Here is a 22,322-nt window from a genome sequence, read left to right on the forward strand (position 1 = left end):
CTATTGATTTAGATGATGCTGCATCCAAGCCACTAGGTGTCAGTGTAAGTCCAAGATGACTCAAAGACAAACGTTTATGGAGTGCACCTTTAATAAAGTGTTCACAATATTTGAACACTTTACAAGATTTTAGTATGTATGCAGCATTTTATGGTTAATGTGGAATTGTTAATTATAGACAGGATACATTCAGTGGAAAAACAGCCATCAATTTATTTGCAGCAGAGGTATACATATACAGTACACAAACTTTAAAAAAGCAACAATATAATTCCAGAACAAATCCCAAGACTCCTGTCACAGTGTAAACAGAGTAATGGCATTGCTTAGGATCAATGCTAAAATAATCCCTTAGAATGATATATGATCTTTTGAAATAGTCATAGTAAAAGTTTAAACATATTCAAATTACATTTGTTGTATACACACTCATGCAGTCAAAATCAGTCTATTGTCAGATGAACTCTGGAATGTGTAGCAACAGTTTATGAGCTGCAGGGTGTGACCTCACAATTGCAACCTTTGAGCAGAAAAGGAACATATCTTTGAAATAGTCAGTCTTGTTTGGCTGCTCACTGCTTACTTTTTGACATAAAAAACAACAAGATACACATAGGGACTCACAATCCTGCCCTAAAAATATATACCTGTAGAGAGACACCATATAAATTTGTCAGTAGATTGAATTGCTGTGTGCATTGTGTTATTGCTTTAAATGGATTAGGTGCCCTGACTGAGTATATTAACTATGCTTTGGCATTTCTTGTTCGATACCTCCAAAGAACTGTTTGAAGGACAGACTAATAATAGAAATGTAATTATATAATGCACAGGATGGATCAGTAGCCAAGAAGCAAGAATGAATGACACAGTGACACAGTGGCACAGTTGAACTTTAGGTTACCTTGGAGATGGTATAAGACATTTCTACTCTTTCACATCGTTCATAAATTTAGCTGTGAATATACACTTACAAAAAGTACTGCTGGGGTACCATGATACAGGTGGTATAAGATGGCAATAGAACTTTGATATACAGTAAGGGAGACTGGGACTAGCCGTCACACTTGTTACTGTGAATATTTCTCAGGGTAAGTTTATATTTAAAAGCCTATTTCTGCACAAGCACATACCTTAAAGTGTTGACTACAAAAAAATCGATTGAACATTTTCACCTTTAATGCCCAGGAAAAAGATATAGTACATTTTGCACATGCCTCAATAGTTTTTACAATGGGAACCCCCATCATATAGTCTATGATATGCCATTAAATATCTTTTTATGCTAAATATAAATAGTGAAACAATTACACTGTGAAACCACTTTATACTGTGCCAGAGACTATTTGGTAGAGACGGGCCACTTCTATTCAAATGAATGGGAGTAATTGGAATGCCCAGTGGTCAATGGCTGTAGAAAGGAAGTTCCGCCTTAAAGGTAAAAGAGCCATTCACCTTTTTATACAGACATCACCTGTCAATCAGCTTGAGAATGGGCACGCGCATAAGCTATGCAAGCAGGGATTTTTTTTTCGTTCTTTTTTTTTTGTGTAATCTGAGGTAAAGATGCACAAGTTATTAATTCAGTGTTGTCAGATTTTACTGCTGATTTAAAATATGTTCTTGGATCATAATCTTGACCAACCGTTTAGAAGATTTCAGTCTTTTCCCATTCAAGTAGATGCACTGGTATGAAAATGGCCTCCTGAGAGCATTCCAAAGATGGCCGACAGTGGACTGACTTGCTAGAAAGACTTTAGACTGTAATTAGCACAGAGTTGTATCTTAAAAACAGACCTTATATGCTAATACTTAAAATATACTAAGTTATGTACTAATAGGAATGTGCTTCTATCTTCGACATGATGTTCAATACCATTAAAAGCCATGTTTAACCATTCATGGTGTGATGTTACATCCAAACCACCACAGGATATCACTTTTGACCCTTACTCAAAAATATGTCTGACTGTCCTTTTCATATGTCATCGTGTTTTGTATTTATGACAACATAAATTCAGTGTTGTCATTAATTAAATGGCTGACACACCAAATATCTATGTACTTTATTTTATTGCAGTAAACATATGTGTAACGCTCACAAAATTCATCATTTTGGATGATGTATATGTATATATAAAATGTATCTGCTCCTTTTTTGGCCGGAACGTCCCGCGCTCTCTGATTGGTCGGCCTGTCGTTCCCTTCAGTTTTCTTACTAAACTACAGAGTAGCGCGTCTTCTCATTGGCCGAAAAGTGTTTCGGCAGGGTAACAGGGCGACCAATTAAAATGCTGGTTTCATGTTTTCCTCAAGACCGTGGTATTTCGGACTACGACTTCCTTATACTGCCCATTTCACTTCATATTGTGTCGTAACTAGCGAATTGTGCAAGAGGTTCACCATTTAAAAAATATAAGAGCCTCTGTAGATAGCAAAACCTTTGCTTCGAACGCGGAACTACAGCGACCGTCTGTCTTAAACATTTGTAGTGTGTGTGTGTGTGTGTGTGTGTGTGGGGGTGTGTGTATAATATTAGCCCAGCCCAACAGCCCGTTCTACTTCCCCTCCCTTTCCTCCAACAGTGTCAGTCGGTTCGCCCGCAGCGCTTGCGTTCCTATGGGCAGGGTTTCACTTCAGACATGGCTGCGAAAGTGTATAGATCGGTCCTCCTCCTGTCCCGGAGCAGTGGAGCCTTAGCCTCTTCTGCCTTTCCCGCTTTCGGGCTCTCCTCACAGCGACATCATCAGAGCACAAGAACGGTGAGTCCCCGGAATGGAAACCTAACACGGGCTACTGTTGCCGCTGAGGCTGGACAAGGGGAGGGTTGAATTGGGAGAGAGATAAAGGGGTTGGGTTCCTCTCATTCTGGACTGTGAGGGTTAGATAAAAACATCCCGATAAGGAAGTACATCGTTATTGGGACATTTTTGTCCGCATTGAGTATAGTAGTGCATTGCACTGTGGTGATCAGCAATGCTGCATCATTAAACAGTGCATTTTCAGTCTATAGCTTTACAAGACGTCCCGGCGGCGTCTACTTATGTTTAGTGCAATAGCCTTTCCTAGGTATGCACTGTCTGGTCACGTCTTCTACATTGCGTTTGAACTTTGCATGCATGCTACGGCATTAAACGCGAGCGATCGGATGCGATCTCCTGGCCGAAAGTGTGCATGGGGGTCCGTGCGTTCCCTTGCAAGGATAACCGTGAAAGCAACAGTGGTCTCAACTTTAACAGTGACTGTACGCACAACTCTGGGGCATGGAAAACATCATGCGCTCTCCGTGATTGATTACGTGGCATTGGATCGCTCCAATGCTTTCGGCATTCAAGCATGCAGCGCCATGCATTTCCCGACCGGACGGACCGCGTGAGAGTGGTTGATCCACTGCAGTGTCCGATCGTGTGTATGTGTGTGTGTGCGCGCGCGCGCGTATATACGAGAAGAGAGAGTGACAGTGCAGCAGAAGTCCTCTCTTAAGGGGCGTTCACACAGGACGTTGCGTTCGAAACAAAATCGAACAGAATGTGTTTTTACAAGTTGAACTATGCGTAACTTGACGCGCCGTCTTAAAAACGCAACGCTTGTTACGCGAAGCAACGTCCGTCTGACGCATATATACATGCAATTGACAAAATATTAACGCCCCCTTACAACCCAGCTCCTCCCCATCAGTGTCCGGGGAACTACAGACATCGGTAGGGAGTTAAACTCATGCACATCGAATATTCTTCCTATAATTATGTCACTCTCCTCCTATTTACTCCCGCACCCCTCCCTTTCTTTTCTGCGGGTGTTTCCCGTTTCCATCGGCAAGCCTCTGGGTTTTCTTTTGAGCAAACTCCAGTATGCATTGCTTGATGGAGCTCCGGCATGTTTGAAAAAGCTCGTCGAGTACAGTCATTCGGCTGAACAAGAAAAATACGGCAGTCCTCAGAGTGATAACGAAATAGATGAATGGGTGGAGGAGGGTTAGAAGTTCTACTAAAAAAAAAAAAAATAGTGACTGTAAAAGTATAGCATGGAAAAATGTTGCGGGTTTTTGGACACTATTATGGTAGTGATACAATGGTATCATTTGAAGTACCATAAATAGATACTATATTGCCCATTTATATATATATATATATATATATATAAACCACCTTGGCATTATCATGTGTTTTGGACAAGGTTCCATGGTAATACCGTGTTTTTTGGACAGTACCATTATGCAGTGGTATTTACAGTACCTTAAGCCGGGTTCACGCTTTACGATTTAGGGCAAATTGTGGGGATCGTAAAATATTTAATTTGTCTTAGGGCAATATCATCAGTCTTTGAAGGCCAAAGTTTAGCCTACTTCGGTTTTCCGAGTGCCAGTACATCTCAGGCACAGTGCACGTGATGCAGCCAATAGAGTATACTTTGAAAGGCTGAGCTCTTGACCATGCGCTAGACAGAACGGCACATGGTAAAACGAAGTGTATTCTAGCCCTAGGTGTGACATGTTCACAGATAGCCGATTAATTACCTTTGTGCAGAATCCAAAGGCTGAAACATACTCTACGCTAGTACATAAATGCACAGGGTTCTGTCTACACAAGCTCGGGTTTGTGCATTCCAAAATGTGTCGGACTGCAATTCATAACACAGCACAAGTACGTGTTGTCGTCAGAAAGTGCGCTATATTGGACATTTGTGTGAACTGTCTACTTCTACTGTGTGTTTTCAAGTCAAGTAATTTAATGGTGGAGTAAGTTAGTCCAGATATTTATGGCAACTTACTTGAATAATAATTTAATTGCACAGACCTTTGAAGGTAACTCTATCGCTCCCTGGATTACGGAGGTTTGTTACCGCTACAGTAATGCAACAACACACGTTAAGCACTTTCAACTGGACCACATGTATGCAATGCATTGGCCAAGCACCTGCATCTGTGTTTCTAGCCTTATTGTGACCCGTTTACGGTCGATAAATTGTCTTTGCGATTAATTTTGGTTTCTGACGAAGTTCTGGATAGTTTGCGATGCAGTTGTGCAATGTGACCTCCTACGATGGCCAGATGAGATAAAGCACACAGTCAGTGCTGTCAGTCGGGAATATTGGAACCAAAGGTTTGGCTACAATGTGTATTGTACAGTCTGATGTAGTGTCATACAGTGTGTCATGTAGAGGTAGACCGATGTATCGGTTTTACCGATTAAACAGTGTCGATAGTTGCTTTTTGGAACTATCAGTTATCTGCAAAATCTGTGCTGATAGTTGCCGATAGTTTTTCCGTCATTTCAAATTAAGAGTCCCGGGTGTGTTTCTGGCTTGTTTATACTTAAAATCCCAGCGTAATGCACCATATTTTTTTTTTTCTGGTTATTATTGGGATTTTGATTGAAATCTAGGATTTTATTCATTTTGTACTCTTTGCCTTTACCTATTCTTGACATTCTATAAATCGATTTTAAAAAATATCGGCTTTTCCTACCACCTTAGTTATCAGTATTGGCAAAATCCACTATCGGTTGACCTCTAGTGTCATGGCTTTTACCAAAGATCATATCATATCGTACAGTTTAAAGCGCAACAATTGTAAAGGACCATAAAAATCATACAATGTGCACCTGGCTTTACAGAGCCATTTAAATATGATGGTAATATGCATGAGTTAATCAGACAGTACTATTGTATATATCAAAGTACAGTCCGTTACCATCACTGAACCATGGTGCCAAGACACAACTTTTATTTTTGTGACATCTTGCCAAAGATATGAGTAACTTTACAGTTAATGTCTGGGCTCATACTAGTGTTTGCTTTTGATGAGATTTTGGTATGCAGATAAATTGTCTTCTAGTTTCGTAGAGCATCACACCACTTAGATTGGCAAATAATAACACCAATAGCCTCTGTGAATTGTCTCCCAACCCCTTCTATGAAGCAATCTTAGTTTGATCATCAATCTCATGTGTCATCTCTTTATTTCCCTCTGGGCAGTAGTATTTGTGGCTCGGTTGGCATTTACAGCATTCCCAAAACCAAGCAGGCATGGACACTTGCGATGCCCAGCACAAATCTGTCAGGCTTAGAAAAAACGGTGACAGCAAGGTCATGCTGCACAAGCGGCAACTCTCAAAGCACCCTTTTATCATAAACATCCAAAGCGCAGCTGTGAGGTGGTTAACGAATTGCTACAGCACACCATTTTCCCTAAGGACAGTGCACTTCAGCAGATCTAACAAGGCTTAGAGAGGAAAAAACTGCCTTCTGTCTACAAACAGTTTGAGCCTGAGCTGAAAACAAGCAGTTAAAGGGAAAGTATGTACTTTTTTAGATGCTAAAATACTTTCTTCTATCCAAGCTTAAAGGGATAGAAGACCAATGTAGTCATCATTTACAACACAAACAACATGGCAGCGAGTAAATGATTTTATGTTTTTAAATGAACTATCCCTTTAATATGCAGAGTCATCTATAAGCAAGCCATTCATTGAATGATTCCCCAAAAGTGCACTGTGGCCCCTCAGAATAATTGTTTTGATGATCATCTGTTAGTTTGTTGTTTAGGAGTGCCATACCAAAAACAGCTCAATCTTGAATGACTAACTGAAATGCATGTCACACAGTGTCAGATAGCCAGACTCTTATGTTGGACCCTTGAGATAGGCACTTAACTTTTGTTGGCTCACTTTTGACTCACCTGTTCAATAAAAGCTTTGTATTTGAATTGAGAGAAGTACAGAGACTAGAAGAACAAAGTGTACTCACAATATCGGAAAAAGTAGATCAGCTGGAGATCTCTGTGGACCACTCAAATGGTCAGTGCCATGCATGTCTTTTTAAGGCCATCAATCTGGGCAGTGTTTTGTTGAATTTACACTGTTCCTCTGTCATCCTTCAAGCTCGATGCACAAGAGACACGCTGACCTTTTGATCATTGTAGTGTGATCGTGTGTCAGATGTGCAAAACAACATATTTTCAAAATTGACTATGTGGTGTGTTGTCTGAATGACTAGTCGACTAATCATTACATTACATACAATCAACATACTCTTACTGTTCTATCAGTACATGAAGATGGTACCTAAAGGATCAACTTAACCTTGACTTTCTTAGAAGCATGAAAAACAAAGCATTTACTAACATTTTGAAGAAATTATAAACAGAAGCGAGCAACGGACTTGCCTGTGATTGGATACAATACTCAACCACAGCAAAAACACACATTAAATAGAAAATTAAATTGAAGATTTTGACGCAACATGAGTAGACCTACATGGACTGCTGTAATTGACACTTTTCATGATAGGTGAATTGTTGCAGCTGTAACTGTAATCTTGATTATTTATTCTAATAATTGAGCAGCCCTTATTAGTGTTGGTCAAGACTACATATATTCGAACCCACAGACTAACCGAAGAATCAACTTAAACAAAGCCCTGTATAATTAGTCTAGTTTCGGGTTCACTTGGCCTCAGAAGGACACGTTACTTTGGGGGTGTTTACATAAGATGTGTTCTTGCATTTGAATAAAATGTAGTGCTTTTAATATAAGTTTTTAAAAGTTCGACTATTTAAAAAAAAAAAAAAATGTATCCCCTTTATTCCCCAGTTTGGCATGCCCAATTCCCACTACTTACTAGGTCCTCGTGGTGGCGCGGTTACTCGCCTCAATCCGGGTGGCGGAGGGCAAGTCTCAGTTGCCTCCGCTTCTGAGACAGTCAATCCGCGCATCTTATCACGTGGCTCGGTGGCATCGCGGAGACTCACAGCATGAGGAGGCTCATGCAATTCTCCGCAATCCACGCACAACTTTCCACGGCCCCATTGAGAGCGAGAACCACTGATTGCGACCACAAGGAGGTTATCCCATGTGACTAATTTGGTTGCATAGGAGACCTGGCTGGAGTCACTCAGCACACTCTGGATTCGAACTCGCGACTCCAGGGGTGGTAGTCAGCGTCAATACTCGCTGAGCTACCCAGGCCCCAAAGTTGGACTATTTTTAACTTGGCATGCCATCTTAAAAATGCAGTGCTCATTGCGGGACGCCAAAAGAAGTGCAAGTTTGTGACACAATGGCCAAAGATGTCTGTCTGCTCTGCATGTGTATGGCTGTAGCGGAGGTTGTTTATAGATGCTGAGTTTAAAGATGCAAATAAGGTTAAGGCTTAGTCACACTTACCTTTGCATGGCGAAATACAGTCACCTCAAAGGGAATCCGCACAAACAGGAATTTTAGCTGATGTACTTCTGAGAGCAAAGAATTTCCCTACATGAATTTTGGTTCAACTTTGGTGTACTTTGACATTTGGTGACACTTTTGGTGACACTTTGACAATTCGCAGCATTGACCAGTAGGAAGTTGCTAGGTTTGGCAGTGACCTCAGTGGGGTGGTGTTTCGTACATAGCTATACTGAATATTCCCAATGGATAAGGAAATAATTTTAGCGTGAGTCTTTATAACTTTACTCTCCCAGAGTATAAAGTGCAGCATTAAAAAAGAGGCTGCTTGGAAAATTACTACGCTAAAAATATCTAAAAAGAAAAAATCTGTAACTAGTCACCCTCAATAATTGATTAGTTGGTTATTGGATGGCTAGTCATGACCCATTCCTTTTTTTATGCATCTAGTCCTGTGACTGGCCCAATTAACTGTGGCTGTAATTGACTGGGCAACTTCACTGATCTGGATTAGCAGGAAAAGAGGGAGGTAGGTCTAGACAGAGAGTGCACCTCTCAGTGTCCCAGCTGGAAGACTGCTAATGCTCATCTCCCCTATGACAGCCTGGGATGAGACTGCAAGCACAGAATTCAACTCTTATATTTAATAGTGTTTAATTATATATTTCAGGCTTTTTTGCTGTAAAGGACAATGATTTAGGAGCACCAAATTCTGCAACCCTCTAATGATGTTCCTGTGGCTATAAATGAAGATTCATTGAATGGATGATGTAATCTTTGTCTGATTTATATGACTAAATAGGTTTAATACTCTGAAGGACTTTCCCATGGAGTATTAAATGTACACTCTGCCTGTCGCTCTCAAGAAAGCACCGTAAATCATTTTTACATCTGTTGTAAGGAGCTCCATGTCATGTTTTCAGATTGATGTTGGCCCACAACTATCGTTGAATGGTTAGTTTTTCCAAAATGATAATTCTGTCATCATTTACACATCCTCATATTGTTCCAAACACTTATGATTTTCAAATTCTTAACCCTAAGGATGAGCAGTAGGAATACCAATGCTTGCCTCAGGAAACACCACATATCAATATATTGATTTATGAGACTTAGAATAGTATTTCAGATCATTTTTTCAAGATGGATAATGTTTTGTTTATTAAATGGAGGTCTCCATGTTTTAACAATGGATTGTGTCATATATCCAGCCTTGAGGAATGTCATTAAGTGCAAACTGTGGGCTGAATAATCTGCTCAGAATTATGCAACACTGTTTCTTTATGTCTGATAAAAAGGTTGGACCCACGGGTTCAGCGTTCATGGTTATGCACTTCATTATGGCCTGGTACAATTGTGCCTTAAATCATTGTAAATCCTCAGATTCAGTTTCATATTAGGCTATTACTTTTGCATACGTTAAACTGTGTGTGCTGAATATCGTGTCCCTGTGTATCTTTTCTCACAGAAGTATAAACACGAAATGTGTAAATAGAGGGATTCCAATCCAGTCATGTGGTCGGCAACATCATAAACAGATTTTTTCCCCCTGAGACAGCTGTATCTCGTAGATGTGTTTTTAGGGATGCCTCGGTGTGAGTTTTTGACGTTTAGATTACCGTCTGAGGAAAAATCGCGGTGAACCGGTTTTACGATTATTTGCAAATGCTGTTATTATGCATATTTTAATATTTACAAAAAAAATATTCTCTTTAATAGAGACAAAAAAGTCATTACAAATCACAATTGAACGTGTTAGTGGACACATTTCTTGGGGATATATGGAGGCTAAGTGCAGTGCTTGGATTTGTTTCAAAAGTGCATAACTGTAAGATTATTGTGGGTGCGCAACATGCAGTTCAAGTATCTAACACTTTTTTCTTCTGGAACAGTTTATTAAAGGAATCCGTTGTCTGTCAGACATCCCACTATAAAGAACTGACAACAGCCTTGATATAAATTTCTTTACAACACCTTACAAATAAACCTGTGGACTATGCATAATGACGGGAACATTGTTTACATCAGGCGATTTAAAGACCTATAATGACTTAAATTGAAATTTATTGAATGCGCTGAATTTGTACACCAGCATTGCTTTAAATAATGATGAGGATGATTTAAGATTCAACTTATCAAAGTTTACCATGCTAAAAGTAACTATATGCAAATGCACCAAAACTTGCATCTCTCAATTCATCCCTTTAAAAGAACCATATCTAAAAATATTAAACTCACTAGTTTGTTGTTGGACGACTAGTGGAAAATCCTGTCCCATTTGTTGGATGTGTACCTTTATATGACTTCTGTCTAAATGTTTATCATTCGTCGTCTTATGAAAACTTTTGTCATTCAAATGCTCCCAACAAGCCGATTTAAATCGCTTTTTAGGTGGATTTGAATCTGGTAGATCGAAATCCTCTGTTATATTTTGGAGTTTGTGTGTTATCCAGTTTCACGTGAATTGAAAGTTTACATTCAGTCTGCGATACCCGGTCAAGCACCCCGCGGACACCGTACGTAAACATAGCAACAGCTGCCCTAACCACCCAGGCACAAGCATAAGATTTTCACATTTTGGCATACATGGAATTTTATATACTAATATATTATACTGTCCATCCATCCATCCATCCAGATGTGCCAAAACATTATGACCACAGGTGAAGCAAATAATGTTGATCATCTCCTTACAAGGCCACATGTCAAGGTCTGGGTAGATTAGATGGTAAGTGCACAATCAGTTCTCATAGTCAATGTGTTGAATGCAGGAGAAAAAGACCTGGGCGACTTGACAAGGGCCAAATTGTTATGGCCAATCGACTGGGTCAGAGCATCTCTGATACGGCAAGGCTTGTGGGGTGCTCCCAGTTTTAAACCGTACATTCAAAATTTTTAGTTAATCTAATCATTACATTTTTACAGATAAATCGCTGTTAATAGTGTAACTGTATAATTGTGACATCCCTAGTCTGGAACAATGGCTTCAATTTTCTTCCATCCCTGTTGACGGTGTTGCTAGCATTCTGGATTTAAGGAACATTGAGTCGAACATTGAGTTCCAAAACCTAGTGACTATGTTACAAAACCTTGATATCTACTGTCTTTTTAGGCAGCATCCTAACTGAAATGGAACCTCAAGAAGAGACCAATTTGGGACATGGTAAGCTAACCGTGCTGAAAAATCTGGGCCAAGAACGATTTGTAATCGTCCTGTGCCGAACCATACTCAAATAGAAATGGTACCGGAACTGTTCCTCACCATGCTCAGAACTGTTCAGCCCGATGGTGGAAAAGTGGCTAAAGTGTAATTGAATAAATACTAAACATATTTAATCAACCGAGCACGGTGCTGGGTATTAACGGATTACATGTCATTTGGATTACATAATTAGACTACAAAAATCAAGTACTTGTAATTGGATTAAATTACATTTTAAAATACTTGTAATCAGACTACAGTTACTTTTTATAGATTACAGTACATGATTACATATTAACAAGGCAACGGCAGTAAATTGTTATTAATTTATTTATAATTTGAATATGAATATCATCATATCCTAACCCCAAAGTGCAATAGTCTCACATTTTTAGCATGTGCTCCTTTTACGTTACAACAGTAAGATATGCACCTCAGCTTTGGAATAGTGGATGGACTATCAGTAAGTAGTAAGGGTTAAAAGTGTTTCAGTGTTTTGTGATGAAAGCTTTGACCTAGGCAGTGTTGTTGCTGTTGATTTTATGGTCATTAATTTTTGTTCATTTAATGTTCGTTTTATGTTGATTTTATGGTCATTAATGTTTGAATGTTGCTATTGTGTTATGCACTTAAAATGAACTTGATGTCTCAGTGTTTTGAATTATAAACTTTGGCCGTGCACTAGATTCATTGTCATTGCTGCTAGATTTAATGTTTAATTCATTTATGTAATGTTTAAAGCACTATTTTAAAAATGTCATAAGGAGCTCTTTTTGTGAGGCTCTTTTTAATAAAGTAATAAAGAACGGAATACATTTTCTTCCTCTTTTTGTGCTTCTATGTTAAAATGATTATCCTACTCAAATGTATGTGACATCAAATAAAATAGAATTAGGTTGAAAGTAATCCAAACATAATCGGATTAGATTACCCCCAAAAATGAGATTACGTTACTGATTGCATTTTTTTGTCTTAATTTGTAACCAGTACCAGATTACAATTCACAAGTAATCCACCCAGCACTGACTGCACATATACTGCATATTAAATTGCATATACAGTTGAAGTCAGAAGTTTTCATACACCATAGCCAAATGCATTTAAACTCAGTTTTTCACAATTCCTGACTTTTAATCGTAGAAAACATTCCCTGTCTTAGGTCAGTTAGGATCACTACTTTATTTTAAGAATGTGAAATGTCAGAATAATAGTCGAGAGAATGATTTATTCCAGCTTTTATTTCTTTCATCACATTCTCAGTGGGTCAGAAGTTTACATACACTGTGTTAGTATTTGGTAGTATTGCCTTTAAATTGTTTAACTTGGGTCAAACATTTTGGGTAGCCTTCCATAAGCTTCTCACGATAAGTTGCTGGAATTTTGGGCCATTCCTCCAGACAGAACTGGTGTAACTGAGTCAGGTTTGTAGGCCTCCTTGCTCGCACTCGCTTTTTCAGTTCTGCCCTCAAGTTTTCTATCGGACTGAGGTCAGGGCTTTGTGATGGCCACTCCAATACCTTGACTTTGTTGTCCTTTAAGCGATTTTGCCACAGATTTGGAGGTATGTTTAGGGTCATTGTCCATTTGGAAGACCCATTTGCGACCGAGCTTTAACTTCCTGGCTGATGTCTTGAGATGTTGCTTCAATATATCCAAATAATTTTCCTTCCTCATGATGCCATCTATTTTGTGAAGTGCACCAGTCCCTCCTGCAGCAAAGCACCCCCACAACATGACGATGCCACCCCCATGCTTCACGTTTAGGATGGTGTTCTTCAGCTTGCAAGCCTCACCCTTTTTCCTCCAAACATAACAATGGTCATTATGGCCAAACAGTTCAATTTTTTGTTTCATCAGACCAGAGGACATTTCTCCAAAAAGTAAGATCTTTGTCCCCATGTGCACTTGCAAACTGTAGTCTGGCTTTTTTATGGCGGTTTTGGAGCAGTGGCTTCTTCCTTGCTAAGCAGCCTTTCAGGTTATGTGGATGTAGGACTCATTTTACTGTGGCTATATATAATTTTCTACCTGTTTCCTCCAGCATCTTCACAAGGTTCTTTGCTGTTGTTCTGGGATTGATTTGCACTTTTCGCACCAAACTACATTTATCTCTAGGAGACAGAATGTGTCTCCTTCCTGAGTGGTATGATGGCTGCGTGGTCCCATGGTGTTTATACTTGCGTACTGTTGTTTGTACAGATGAACGTGGTACCTTCAGGCATTTGGAAATTGCTCCCAAGGATGAACCAGACTTGTGGAGGTCCACAATTTTTTTTTTTCTGTGGTCTTGTCTGATTTCTTTTGATTTTCCCATGATGTCAAGCAAAGAGGCACTGAGTTTAAGGTAGGCCCTAAAATACATCCACAGGTACACCTCCAATTCAGTACACATTCTATCAGAAACTAATTGGCTAATTGTCTAAAGGCTTGACATCATTTTCTGGAATTTTCCAAGCTGCTTAAAGGCACAGGTAACTTTGTGTATGTAAACTTCTGACCCACTGGAATTGTGATATAGTCAATTAAAAGTGAAACAATCTGTCTGTAAACAATTGTTGGAAAATAACTTGTGTCATGTACACAGTAGATGTCCTAAACAACTTGCCAAAGCTGTAGTTTGCTAATATTAAATCTCTGGAGTGGTTAAAAAATTAGTTTTAATGACCTCAACCTATATATATAATATATATATATATATTAGCTAAATGAGCTGTTTGTCTGCATCAAGCAGGGCTTCATCCACAACCTCTTGTTCAGCTGTCTTCAAAGGGGAACAATGATACGCGAAGACGCTAGTTTGTTGGTTCAGTGTAAACGCGACGGTTATGGTGGTTTACATTCTAAATACAACAGCCAACTTTAGATTGTTTCAAGTGTTGCCTTTTGTTAGGGCAGTTTGAACTGTCCTTAAAAAGCGTAAAAATACATATGCACAAATATTGGGTAAAATGTTCCACTTAAATTACATTGTACTAATGTATTATGGATAATTTGCAGTACTGAAAGAATTAAGCATATGTATAATCAGCATTTCTCACGCTTCATCTGCCATCATAAGATTGTCGCAATGAATAAAAGTATTGCCATCTCTGCGAAGGATACATATGATGTTGTCTTATAGCTTTATTAAAGTTCAAATAATACGGAAGCAGATCATGTAAATAACTATAAACTCCGAAACTGGCATTTCTCTGTGCGATCAGCGCCTCTTCTAAGAGTTGCGCGAAGTGTCCCGGTCTAAGGGAGAGAGATTGAAACTGCATCCGGCTGATGCACACTCTGTCGCAGGGACGCTCATCCCTTGAGTTCGTGCGCTTGCTGCAGCTAGATTATAACGTGATAGCTCATGACTTATTGAATCATAATATATGTGTCACTGTCGTGAAGAAAATTGGCAATACGCAGCTTTATTAATAAGAGAGAGTTTTTTGTGAGTTAAAGATGGATTGAAGTGAACAGAAAGGTGAGAGAGGGTAGTCTTCGCCCCATTAGGCTATACACTGCAACAAAATACATTATTTATTTGTTTTTGTTTTGGCTTGTTTTCCATTATAATTATCTAAAACTCCTTTAAAACAATGTACATTTTCTTTAGCACCTATAACGCAGAAGAAAAAATTGTCTGAGCAATCTGAGAATGTTGAATATAATATTAAAAATACAAATATTTTAAAGTATCTAAAAATCCTTTAAAAAAAGATGCATTCACCTGAGAAACAGCATATAAGATATTTAGACTTGCTTTTAGAGAATAGATCTTGAATATAAGTATATTTTGTCTTTACTGCACTCGCAGAAGTATAACCAAATGAAAAAATACACTTATATACAAAATACACTTATATTTAAGATACATTCTCTTAAAGCAAGTTTAAATATCTTTTATGTTGCTTCTCAAGTAAATGTATCTTGTTTTAAGGATTTTTAGACAATTTTAAATGGAAAACAAGACAAAAACACTTGATAACAATAGAATTTTTTTGCAGTGAATTTGAATTAAACTTAATAAAAAGTATTTTGTTTTTCTTTTAATTCAGTGAATGTCATTTAGAGGTATTTTTAAAAGTTGATTTTGTTCTCTTTATTGTTAGTAAGCATGTTTAATACAACCTTTTAAGTTGGGGCACAAGCTGAATAATCGGTTAAGAGCTAATGAATAATCGGTGCAATAATCGCAGAATAGTCTAATTGGTCTAATAATTGTTAGATTAATCGATTATCAAAATAATCGTTAGTTGCAGCCCTAATACAAAGTGGAACGTGTCCCAAAGTCAAGATGAGGAAGAGTTTCTTATTAAGGGGTGTATTGGGCTGGGCGATAGGACGATGTAATCGGATATCGACGATTTCTTACAAAGATCCCGATGCCGATTGCGAACAGATGATGATCGACAATATCGGGAAATGGCAAAACCATGGATCTAGGAAGTTGTCAAATAAATTAAACCGTGGACAGGGTGTGAAACTAGCACCCGCCACCTGCAAAATGCGACAAGGCTGAATCCAGTTCACAAGCTCCTCGTCCAAATGTATTTCATGCGGGTAATTTTGTTCATCTACCCGCAACAGGCAGGCGAGCTGTAAGACGTCTCAGAGTAACACATGACAAGAAATGCTGTTAGTCATAAAGACACGTGCTTGAAGAAACACACTTTATTATATTTTTAAGAACAGACAAAAGAAAAGCCGTCAATGCTTGTGTCTGATTTTGCTGTTTGTTCAGAGGCGTGCAGCACGAGCCTGTCATGTGGAACAAGCGCATGTAAAGGATTTTCACTCTTTTTTTTTTTTTTTTTTTTCTCTCTGTTTCATTCATCTGAAAACTGCTTGCAAGAATAATGTTTGAGAATGCTGCAAATTATCTCGGGAGGTGATGTGAGTTAAGTTTGCTTCATTTTTACACGGTTGGCATGCATTGTGAACACAACTCTGTAAGTTCAGTAATATATGTCTTTGTATTAAAGAAACAAAGACGAAAGTGATTAAATCATAAAGTAATACAAGACACGTTCACCTTGAACCTAAAATTGAGTTCTATTTTCGTTTCTTTAGGCATAATAAACTGTGCAATACAAACACATTCGATAAGAACACTCATTTGGCAGCATTATTTTGGGAACACAAGGGAATTTATTAGGCTTTATTATTATGATTATTATTATCTTTACATTTATGATTGTCTTTAGTTCTTAATCTGAATGCTATTAGTAATTTTCCACCTGTTGTCGTTCACTGACGCTTGCGTGATGGCAAATGGGGCCGTTGTAAACGGTAAATGTTTGGATTTGGGGAGGTGGTTAAAAATTTTTGATCACTTCTTTATTTTATTGCTTTTTTCATTTAGTTTATAGTGCAGTTTGAAGAAATTTATTTTGTTTATGTTTTACGTGTTTCAATAAAAATGAAAGCAAAACCAATAAAGCAAAAAAATGTATCGACCCTCGGCAGGGGGGTTGTCGCTGTAATCAGATATTGCAATGTTTTTTAAGGCGATTATCGATAAAATTATTTTTACATATCGCACGTTAGGGGTGTAACAACGTTGCTACTTCCCCACTTATATCGTTTTCAGTTGATGTGTTACGGCTTCGAATGTTGCTCATCCAATCAGAATTTAGAGTCTCAACTTGCCATTTTATGCAACCTAGTCTCGTAGAATCATGTTACTATGCCTACATTTTTGCTAAATGATTTTTACGTGGCTCGTTGGACGTTTCGCTGTAGTTCCCTTGTAAAATGAACACTAGATTGCAACAACAACGACTCTTATTCCTTTTCACACAAATCACGAGTAAAACGGCAGATTGTCAGTTCAGATACACAAAAAATCCACCTTTTTAACAGGGTGCATGTATATTTCTAGTCGTTGAAGGTCATATTCCAAACCTGTAATGTGTGCCAACACTATGCCCCCCCTCTGCTTTCATCAGTTCTACACCTGCTTTGGCATTCTGCTGTCCCTCTCTGGACATCCTTGTTTACGTTCCTCTACTCGTTTTCATTATTCAGCTTTATTTAAATGCAGAACAATAAATGAATTGTGACTGATGTGATTTGGGCTAGTTCATCATTTTGAGCACTTCTATGGAAATCCATAAAGAGTTCAGCTACAAAAAAATATCCTGTCCAAACGGTAATGTGAGTGTCTGCTATACTGAGGATTAATAAGAGATTGCCTGCCTGGCTTATTAGAGAAATTAAACCTGTCCTTTGGGGTTTAGGATGGGGATTATTAAGGCATTTTCAAATAAATCTTTGTTGAATTAATAAGTTCATTGGTAATATGAGGCCAAATTCACACTATAAAGTCTTTGGAGGAAAATGCATTGATTTTTCTATCTTGGTGCCTCTCATAGACACAAGAACTGTGTTTACTTCCACTGAAAACTGAGACTTTTGAAAACACTGTCTAATACTGCATACTTTGGAAAATAATGACGTTAAGATATTGAAACCAAAAACATAGTGTGGATGTGGCTTAAGATTGAAACCGCCAATTATGAAACTGGATAGACTTTTGATTTTATGTGTTTGTAACATATCTAAATGTTTTAAAATATATTATAAAATAGATAGTTTTGACTCTAAATTCTGATTGGATGAACTGCATGGAGCCATTGTTAAATGCCGATAAACACACACCTGTGTCCGCACATTCTATATTAGTGCACTAAGTTGCTACGTTGTAAACAGCCTACATTTACAATAGTAACTATTACTTGCCGAAAGAATTGTTTATTCTGATTTATTGTTAATAAAATCAACTATTTCTTGAATATTGGTGTCTTTTTTTTTTTTTATCATATTGCTCTTGCTTCTTGCAATAAGCCACTCAAGTGATTTTTTTTTTTTTTTTAAACACAGCCTCTCAAGGCTTAACACTCAAAGTATTTTAGCCTATTTTTAAGATTTATGCATTTCAATTTCATAACATTTCTTCAAATTGAATTGTGGAGTTCTAACAAAATTAAATTAATAAAAATGTACTTATTTTAATATTTAGTTTTGTAATTTATATTTTGTTAAAGATTACTCAATTCAGTTTGATGGAATTTTGATGAATTTTAAATGTGTAAATCATAAAAACAATTTTTTATGTATGTATGTCACAAAGTGCTATTTTATAAATAGCACCGGTGTCCTTTTCACATATATCAATAAGGAAATGTAGAGATTTATCCGTCAGTGTTTGCATACTACTGAGATTATCATTGTTAGCTCATGCTATTTGCATTTCCAGCTCTTCTCACACTTATCAAAGGATTTTATGGTTTCATATCTTGCTTGCATGCACCTATCCACATAACAAATAAAGGCATAGTACCATGCTACATAACATGGGTGTAGCAACCATTATAATCCCACCACTTTTGAGAATTTTTGCATTCTACTCACTAATTTTTAAAAGGAAAAGTTTTATTTATAGCAATATATTTTTACTAGAGCTGTCAGAATTAACACGTTAACGCATGCGATTCATTTAAAACGTTTAACGCATTAATTTTCTTACACGCGATTAACGCATTTACTGTTAATACAGCATAAACCAGCATAAACACTTGTTGGAAGCGTGGGACCTTTGCAATTTTACGCCCAGAATCATTACACTGAAGCACACAACACACACACACCTCAGACACACACACAAAACAGCTTTCCTGTCAGTGATAAAATGATGGAGAAAGGACCTCTTTTGTGTTATTTGATGCACAAAACAAGCCCGGATGGGACTTGTGATAAAAATCAAGTATTTTTCAGCCTATCTAAGGCACATTTTAATTGCCACAGAAGCACCTGAAGTCTTAACTATCACCAAAATGCAGAATGAGACGTTTTTGTCTTCAAGCGCTTTTCAAAGCAGCGCTTGATGCTGGCATTGAAACGACGCCCTAACGCAAATCTTCATGATTCATGATGTAACAAAGTGGATAGCCACAGTCTACCGGCAGATTATTATTGTGGCGGATGAGAGTTTAAGAGATTTAAGACCCATTGCAATGAATATGCAAACTACTGGATGTGTGGACTAGTTCTTTCAGTTAGTCAAACTCCACTTAGACTTTGGGAAACATTTAATGCTAATTGAATTGGTGCTATTTTAGTGCATTTCTATCTTTATACTGTGGAAGGCTTTGTTTGGAAAATGTTAATAAAGCATTATATTGTTACATATTTTTTTGCTTCTTTCCTAAAATGTAAATAAATGCATTTTGACAGGAAAATAATAAATACAGTATATACAGTAGAAGTATATGCAGTATAGTGTCAAATGTAGCACTTTCAAAATCTGCGATTAATCGCGATAAACTAAAACACAATTATACGATTAATCGCGATTTAATTTTTTTTGACTGACAGCACTGATTTTTACATATGCCAGAAGAAATCTTTATAGTACCTTTTTTTTTTTTTTTTTTTTACAGTTTCTTTAATTTGCTATAAAAGCTATGTTATACCACTGTAATGTAGCTTCACAACATCATAATTGGCTGGAAAACATGATTACAAGATTTATTTTGTATTGTTTTCAGCCAACTCTTATTACGTTTCCTTGATGAAGTTTCAATCAGCAGAATTTACAATAAATTTACAACTATGTTCAAAACACAGAAAACTGAATGTTTAATGTTTAAAGAAAACAAAAAAAAAACACGATTGACAAATGTGTCATTTACATTTATGCATTTGGCAGTGCACTAATTACTGGGACAATCCCCCCAGAGCAACCTGGTGTTAAGTGCCTTGCTGGCTGTGGGGATCAAACCAGCAACCTTCTGCTTACCAGTTCTGTGCTTTAGCCCAGTACGCCACCACCACGCCAAATCGAATGTAGTGACAAAGCTACTGTTGCCCCCAAAACTATCTTGCATCCTTATTGTTGAGCTCAGCCCATGCCTAAATGTTCCCCTCCCTATTCACTTGTACGCCCCTAGTTCATAATGGCCCATTTGTAAGTAAATGGGGTGTATTTATTTGTTAATTTTCTGGAGCAGAGGTCCTTTGTACAAAGATGCTTTATGCTTTTCTTCTGAGTGTCTGGATGGAGGTGTGAGCTTGTGAAGGGCTCCCTGTGGCCAAGTTGATCGATGTGCAACTTAACGGCACAGGGCCTTTACATTTTCAGGCCTGTTATGTTTGTAGATGGAAATTTAAGAGAAACGTGTACAACATTTAGCACGAAACACCTCACTTTAGTGGGGCATGATAATGACCATTTGACTGACATAAAAACCACAATACGACCAGCCACAATTTGTTGTTTTTGTGCGCTGTTTAGTGCCAAGATGCTGTCTCTGAGGCAATAACTGTAAATATTGTATTGCATGTAAGTAATAGCAAATAAAACATAATAAAATGGCACTTATTTCTTCATAAAATGTGTTATTACTGTAAATATTCCGTGTCTCAGTAGAGTTCTACATATGCTTTAACAAGTGGTTAAAGAAATAGAATTTGCTATTTCATCTTTTAATTGGCAAATTTGTATACATTCTAAAAATACCTTAAATATAATCACATCAAGTGCTACATTTAAGTTTGTTTGTATCATAAAGTTCAAGAAAATCTGCCACAGCAAGTACTACGTGCTCCTCCTTGATGTTTTTGACTATGTGAAAGCTACATGCCATTTTATTGGTTGTGAAAAAAAAACCCCTCTGATTGGTCATTGACAAGCGGCAGCCACAAAGAGATAAAATATTTGTATCTTGCGCGGTGTGCGCCACAAGCACTCGTGCACAACAAAACGGCAGGATTATTAAGTGAGCTTGGAAAGCGGCGCCGCTTCGACTGCCGTGCCCGTTTTGCCACCTGCTGCCTCTCTCTCTCTCTCTCTCTCATTGAAAATGAATAGAGAACGCGCGGAGACCTCGTACCGTGTAAAACCGGCTTTATTGTAATTTTTGATGACACTGATACTACTGCAAAGATAGGTGTGTAAAAGACTGTTAATGGGCACAATACAGACAAACAAATGATAATAAGAGGCATCTCTCACTTTGGGCAGATGTGTGAATGGCTTTCGGCTGCAGAAGGCACTAATGAGTTTTTGATGTCTCTATGCAAACGATCCTACAGATGTAGGCCAGTTTGCACCAGCTCACTAATAACTCTGCATGTTCATGTGTTCATCTTAACTGACTGAAGAAGAATGTAACCGGAGCTTCAGGTCACACCTACCGATGATGTAGACCACTTGCAGTAAGGTGTTTAGCAGCCGGTACAAAGTTTTCCTGAAAATTTCCATTGGCGAGCTGTTACGAACCACCGAAACGAATGCAGAAACACCTTTTTTGGCCATGTTTTGTTCGGAATGATGTCACACCCATTAGTTCTTTGATTTCAAATTAAGTGTATCGGGGCCTGTTGTTTGAGCAAATTTTGCCATGGAGTGAATGCGGAGCTTCGTCAAGTCGAGTCATTTTTATTTGTATAGCGCTTTTCACAACACACATCGTTTGCAAAGCAGCTTTACAGAAAATCATGCATTAACAAAAAAATTTTACTGTAATATCTATAAAGTCTTAGAGTGACCATTGTGTAGTTTGATTAAATATGATTGTAAATTCTGTATAAAAATTAAATAATTAAATAATAATTGTATTTAGAGCCCCAGTGAGCAAGCTGAAGGCGACTGTGGGAAGGAACACAAAACTCCATAAGATGTTGGTTAATGGAGAAAAATAACCTTTGGAGAAACCAGGCTCACTGTGGGGGCCAGTTCCCCTCTGGCTTACCAGCATGAATATAATGCCAAAATTAGTTATGTGCAGTGCAGTTCATGGTTTAAGATTAGTAAATTAAGTTGTGTTAAGGTCCAGTGTTTAAAAAAAAAAAAAAAAAACGTTTTTTTATAAACTGTAAGATTAATGACTAATATCTTTTAAATCCATCCTGGATTAACTGCAGAAGTTCACATAGATGCATTGTCCTTTGTTAGTTGGCTGATGAAGGCT

At 37.8% G+C, this 22,322-nt stretch overlaps 1 protein-coding gene across 1 annotated transcript in view; it reads left to right on the forward strand.

Moving 5' to 3' along the window:
• Positions 1-2,584: 2,584 nt before the first annotated feature.
• The window catches only part of LOC127412509 (calcium uniporter protein, mitochondrial-like), a 138,574-nt gene continuing 118,836 nt past the window's right edge, over positions 2,585-22,322 (forward strand). Inside the window, exon 1 of the mRNA XM_051648970.1 lies at positions 2,585-2,762. Within this exon, the coding sequence (XP_051504930.1) occupies positions 2,643-2,762 (120 nt within the window). The 5' untranslated portion in view covers positions 2,585-2,642. The remainder of the gene's footprint in view (positions 2,763-22,322) is intronic.

Source organism: Myxocyprinus asiaticus, chromosome 21 (genome assembly GCF_019703515.2).
Source record: "Myxocyprinus asiaticus isolate MX2 ecotype Aquarium Trade chromosome 21, UBuf_Myxa_2, whole genome shotgun sequence".
NCBI lineage: Eukaryota > Metazoa > Chordata > Actinopteri > Cypriniformes > Catostomidae > Myxocyprinus > Myxocyprinus asiaticus.